This window comes from Chiloscyllium plagiosum, chromosome 25 (genome assembly GCF_004010195.1).
Source record: "Chiloscyllium plagiosum isolate BGI_BamShark_2017 chromosome 25, ASM401019v2, whole genome shotgun sequence".
Taxonomy (NCBI): Eukaryota; Metazoa; Chordata; class Chondrichthyes; order Orectolobiformes; family Hemiscylliidae; genus Chiloscyllium; species Chiloscyllium plagiosum.
Genome location: NC_057734.1, coordinates 40550747 through 40557409, shown reverse-complemented (window position 1 = coordinate 40557409; position 6663 = coordinate 40550747). Strand labels below are relative to the sequence as shown.

The following is a 6663-nucleotide window of genomic DNA, read 5'->3' as shown; positions in this document are numbered from 1 at the left end:
AGTTGCTCGAAGCAGGTGGGCTCAATACAATGGGTTTTCTGTGCAATAATTGCATAAACCATTTGCAGACACCACACTATACACAAGTTCATGGATCTCAGAGTTCGTTGATTTTTTTTTGAAAGACAAATGAGGCTTACCGGTAGGTCTGGGAGACTTGCCACTCTGATGACCACTTACACCTTCCCAATCAGAGCTGGTCAAAGGTAAAGGTAGTTCCATTTTTGGGGAAAAAAGGATTAAATTTGTCCCCAAGTGAAATACTTATAAGAAAGTAACATTTTTCTAAATTCCTTTTGCAAAATTAGGTATTACCTTTAAGAAATAGATAATTATTCTAAGAATGCATATCTGAATAAAACCTAAATGTTTTTTGTCATTAATCTTTAAGTTAGATTACTAGCCACATCAAGATTAATAAAGATAGGTTTAATAGCTAATCTATTCAAATTAAACATTTAGGATCATGGCTAACTGAAGCCACATAACCCTGATGGGGGGAGGGGAAATGGTGGTGAGTGAATGAGTGAAGGTGCCAGCTCCCCCAATCCTACTGGTAAGCTTTGTTCCCTGGGATAGTCAGTCCCACCATTGTAGGTTATGTTAACAGGTAAGTTCATCTGATGAAATTGGCAATATGGTCACCGCTGCATTGGCACAAACACAATTCATCAAAAAATAAAACTAAAAAAAGTGTTCCAGAAACAAAGTAAAGCACACTGTAGTTGGTGCACAGCACACAAATATTTCTGAATAAAGGCAGAAAACCCTGCTTTGACAGGTTAAGTACGTTACATGTACTGTTTATCCAGGGCTTATAATGCAGTCTTTCACTCATCTGGATACATATGACATAAAAATATCTTTTTCCAACCCCCCCCTTCTCATTATAAACTGCTGATTAAAACCAGAGTGCAAATTAATACAAACATACCCTCAACCCAAGTTCCTGAGAGCTCAAAATAAAAGCCAAGCTACAAAAGAAACTTATTTTAATGCACACAAGAAAAAAAACAAATCAAGATTACACCAGAAGCACAGATCCTACTGACACCTTTTAGGATTTAGGTTAGCAGAAAAAAACAAATCTAATCTGTTGAACTCCCAAAGTTAAACAGCAGTTCTTTCTTTGGGACGAGCATGTCTAAATCTTCGAGCACTTCAATTTTTTTTCACCCCACCCTTCTCCCTCTATGGAAAAGAAATAGTTAAAACCTCCACACAGATTCAAGCTATGCATGATACTTGAAATAAGTTAGGGAGAAAAAAAAATAGTAACTTTGTCCATAATATAAACCATTAAAATTGGTACTGTCAAAATTATAGAGTTTCTCCTTTCATCCAATACCACATGTGGATTACTGAATGATTTTCTTTCAGCAATTACATTCTTTATTCCCGCACTTAAAGTTTTTCCAAATTAATTTCAAAAAGCAAAAGTTTCTTCTTTATATGCAGAATTGCTGTTTTAAAACAAAAATATAGTGTATCTAAAACAAAGTTGAAATGTTGCACAATCAACAATTTAGTTTTTCTGGGGAAGTCCTGCATTTCTGTTTTGTAGGAACCACAAGACCTAGATTTAAAACTGAATTGTCAAATATCTGCAATATCCCTTCTTGATTATTTTACTTATAAGCATAACTTAAAGTTTCTGTAAAGAGCTAAAATACAAACAGTACCACCTTTCAGCAACCCCCAAATACACTGCCCTTTTAAACTGTTCATATTGGGTACAGGTTCCAAATTTCAGCTCAGACAATATTTATAAGAATTGGCATCAATTCTGAAGTGATTACTTTGCTTGAGGCACAAGGCCCAATGACAGCAGAGTACCCTGGCTCATCATTCTAATCAAACAGAAGGAAGAAGTGACAGAGGGTTTAGGAATTTCAATATCCCCTTGGGGAGGTGCAATGAATAGAATATTTTTAAGATTATCTTCCATTTTCAAGTCAGTGTATCCTTGGTAACCCTGCTACCAATAAAGGCAGGTAAAATCCCTTCGTCCAAAGCACCACCAACCATAACCAGCCAGCAACACCCAGCTTGGCTCTTCCATCTAATTGTCCCTTATAGGGATCCATTGCAATTGGACTAAGCACAAACCGCAAGCCCCCAAGATGGCACAGCACAGATCACAGAATAAGCTCACAGTGGCTCTGAACTCAGTCAAGTGTCTGTTCTGATGTAAAATCTCCATGCTCTTGCATAATCATTAATAATGTACCTGGTCAAAGATCAGATACAGATTATAATCAAATAACTTTTCTTGCTGTACTTAGCAGTCAGATATCTGATCAAAATATTTCACACTGACATACTAGAGACCATCTTTGTGCCCTTTGCACAAGCTTTAGGCACCGTTGTCAGAGAATAGCTGTGTAATCACAACTGGTACGCAATCATTCATGAGCCTTGCTAAATAGGAACTAAGTCAGTTAGCAGAAAACAAACTGGTTCTCTAGTTCTCTCTTACGACAGAAAAAAAAAGAGAGAGACAGACAGATACTGCCTTACCTACTAATTCTAGTTTTATCTTTTAGTAATTCAGATTGCCAGATTCTGCAGTATTTTGTTTTAAATTGCTGCTCTGCAATTTCAAATTTTATTGTTATCATACAATCCATTTAAAAGCACTTTTACTGGGGAATGGACAATGAAATAAAAAAAGTGAGGAAATATTCTTAAACTGTAATTTCCGACAATCTGGAATACAAACAGATGGTGCCAGAAATATACAGCAGGCCCAGTGCCTAAAACAGAGTCAGAGTGTAAAACATTGTCTTTTTTCAGCTCCTAACAGAATTGTTATACATTTGTTTGATTTGACATTGAGAATTTGCTACTGTAATCTAGTAATTTAGGCTAACAAAATCATTCTGGATTTATCTTTCAGCAAACAACCAAACCACCAGGTGAAACTTGAAAACACATTGAAATGAACATGGCCTTTCTCTCAATCTTTGAAAACCCTGTAGCCATTGTCCAATTAATTACCAGCACCAATTTCTAACCAGCTGAAATACTAACTTAAATCTGATCATTTCAATATACATCATTCATTATTGAAGAAAGAAAAATTTCATGCCAATGCCCAAGTGCAAGTAGACATGGTATAACAGAGGGGAGGGAGGGAATTATTCAAAACAAAAATACATATTGGGCAATCACCATCATTTGCCTATAGTACCTTTCATTTAAAATTCTCCATTCAAGTTTTACCAGTGGATTTTGTAACTCCCTAAACTGCAAATGGCAAATAATTCATATACTAGGTATATAGACTTTACATTCAGATAACTAGTATATTTACTCCCCAATCTAAACAGAAAGTTCTTTAAATTATACCTTAACCAGAGCCAAAAGACAACATGGGCAACTTTGTTTCAGCCACTGGTTGCAAGCATTCAACTATTCAGGGCTTTGAATTTTGCACTTCAGAATTATTGCAGGAGTTTATTTTTAAAAATGGGAATCTATCAACAAAAACAAAATTATTGCGATTCAAGCCTTCAAATTTCCATACAAACCATTTCTCTTCCTTTCTCCCCCTCATTTCTGAAGAGGAAAGAGAAATAAACTGCTTTAAACAGACTGCCCCACACGGTGTCAAAGCTCCTCACCCACAAGCACCACTGTACATGCGAAGTATATCTCATAACCGACAGAGACAAAACAAGGTGGGAATGAAGACCCCAAAGGCAACTAAAATGGGAAACATTAGGCTGCTGTTGTCTGAGGCATACGGGTCTGGTGTTCGAGGTCCCGACTTCACCTTCTTTTTGCTTAATGTCTTCTTCTCATTACCATCCTCATAATCATCTTCTTCTTCCTCCTCTTCCTTTTTTTCTAGACCAGGATGAGGCAGAAGTTTGGGAACATCTGGAATGAAGTAAAATCAAATAATAATGGAACGCAGATTTAACTGTAATTGTTAACATTCTAAATTAGAATTAAATAAACCAAACTTTGAAGAGAACCAAGACAACTCAAATTGGATTAGCTCATTTCTCGAATACTTTTCCATCTTAATGAAGTAATTTTTTGACAATAAATAGCCCGTGGAATGGATTTTTATTGATTGACAAGCAGCATAAATTGGCTGTCAAGTTCAACCCAACCATTATTTCTCCTTTCACTAACAGCTTTTGAAAGCACTTCTTATTGTTGCCAATTTAATGTTTCAGTAGCAAAGGGACATAGAAATATGTAACCTAAACAGAACAAAAACATTGTTTAGCCTGAAAAACACTATATCCTTTAATATATTATCGAGGCCTCTGAACATCACAGCCCATAAAATGAATGGAAGAGAACAGAAAACTGATGAGGTGACCTTCTGCAGCTTTGTTTCAGTTTGAAAGGGGCTGAAGAGTATTCTGCGTTGAAGATTTACTCTGGTGTATCTCAGAAGTATACAAAAAATCAGAAGAGGTGGCCATTTTGTTTCACAAGCCTCTTCCGACATTGACTGAGAACATAGTGGATCAGATTTACTCCATTTTTTTGCTTGCAAACCCAATCCCACCCCATTACCAGTGATTCATCGAAATGTCTACTCAACTTTGCCTTGAATATATTTAATGACCCAGCCTCCAATGTCGGTTAAGACAATGCCAAACACTAAACTATTTTCATAAGAAACTCCTCCTCAACTGAGTCATATTTTGAAACTTAAACACACCCAGAAGAGGAAACATCCTCCCAACATCCACCCTGTAAAGCCCCTTTAGAATCTTACATTTCACTAAGATTGCCTCTCAATCAACTAAAATACAAATGACAATAGGCCCAGCCCTCAAGACAAATGTCACATCTCAGAAAATCAGCTTAGTGAATCATCTTTGAACTAAGTCTCAATACAAGAATGTCCTTCCTTAAATAAGGTAACCAAAACTGTAGCCTTACCAATACAGCTGTACCAAGACTTCCTTAATTTTATATTCCATCCCATCACAATACAACATTTTAATATGTACACACTATGTTTGGAGCTAACAAAGGAAGTGTGTCCCAAAAAAAAATCAAATCTTAGAAACGTAGCATCACAATGATTATAATCAACCCCTTAAAATGTTTAACAGACTATGAATACATGAGAAATAATAGCTTTAAGTACATATAATTTTCTGTGATACATTTTCACATCAAAACCAGTATCACAAACATGCAACTTTGACTGCAGCAGTTCAAAATTACTTTCATTTTGAGTTATTATGTAAAACAGCAGTTATTTTTTAACCTGTATCCTGAATGAGACACTGACATATCTAGAGTGTGCTGCAATATTAGAGATGGTGTGAAGCTACCCAGAAAAATACGTATGATGATCTGCTGAAAACAGAAGAATCTGCCAAGAGCAGTAAGTAACTTGGAGTATCTAATGAGAGAAACCCTTCCTCTAACAAAATAAGAATGCAGGAAAGCTCATCATTTTTCTTGCCTTTTCTTTCAAAACATAAAAAAGGTAAACAAACAGAATTTGCAGTACGCTTCGATGATTCATCAAGAAAAGCGTTAAGAAAACGTTGCTGTTTGATATCAGGAAAAACAAGTAAAAAATTCCATTCAAAACAGAAGAAAGTGAAAAAGAAATCACTGGTTTTACCCAAGTATGAAAGCTAGGGTTTAATAGACATCTATTAACAAAACTATAAAGGCCTTAATGTGGTCAGCATTGCCTGAAGTCCAATGACATTTTGCTGTAATCGGGGTAATGATTACCCATATGACTTACTGCAACAAATTACAACAGCCCATGTAAAGCAAGAGTTCCGTTAAAAACGTGGATGCATCTTCATTTCTTCAGAGTCTCCCTGTAAATAGCTACTATTTCAAGAATATCCCAGATTCGTTATATTGACCAGTTCAATTCTATAAATGAGTTTGAACCTAGCAGTCTCAAAATTTAACAATTTGCACTTATTTTCCTGCACCACTACTCATTTCCAAGCTTTATCCAAATGAAAATCGTGCCACAAACTCTGTTACACAAATTACTGCAGGGAAAGATACAGAATGCCTCATAAACTAATTCATAGCTTAGTTGTTGAACACATACCAAACTTCTAGTTCTGGGTATGCATTCACTTAACAGGCACTAACTGGCTTGTCTGTCATCCTTTCTAATATTGCAAGAAGTTACTTCAAATATGCAGTAATATTTAAATCTTAATGATTGGATTTTAATAAGGCTAATCAGTTGGAGGTCATCAGAAATTCATTGTAGAAATAGTATCACGGGATTTAGTTTATTCAGATCAATGCCTTTATTTAAAAGTTTCATGAACAATAAAGTTGCACTGAGTGATCAGAACCAACTAGATCAATATCTTTGTTAAGAGGTAGAAAGGAAGGGATATAAACTAAAATTGCTCCTCATCCAATAAAAAGAAAGCACATTTTGGCTACTTGTGTATGCATGTGGAGTGATTGCAGGATGGGCAATTCGTTCAGAGAAGGTTTGTGTTAGACCACATTAGAGTGGGGTGGATCTGTAGCCTAGCACTGCTGAATATTAGCCAGTATTCTTCTTCAAAAGTCACTTTACCATCTTGACCTCATGTTCAGCTTTTCAATTCCATGGTGGACATCTCAGCTAGCTTGAGACATTCAAATTCAGAATGGTCTCAGAATGGGTAAGGTACTCATTTATGGCTG

General features: G+C 35.9%; 1 protein-coding gene across 2 annotated transcripts in view; it reads right to left on the bottom strand.

Moving 5' to 3' along the window:
* Positions 1-975: 975 nt before the first annotated feature.
* mlec (malectin) overlaps positions 976-6663 on the bottom strand; it is a 33076-nt gene continuing 27388 nt past the window's right edge. For both annotated transcript variants that reach the window (XM_043715939.1, XM_043715940.1), the window contains one exon: positions 976-3885. In XM_043715939.1, the coding sequence (XP_043571874.1) occupies positions 3659-3885 (227 nt within the window). In that variant the 3' untranslated portion in view covers positions 976-3658. The remainder of the gene's footprint in view (positions 3886-6663) is intronic.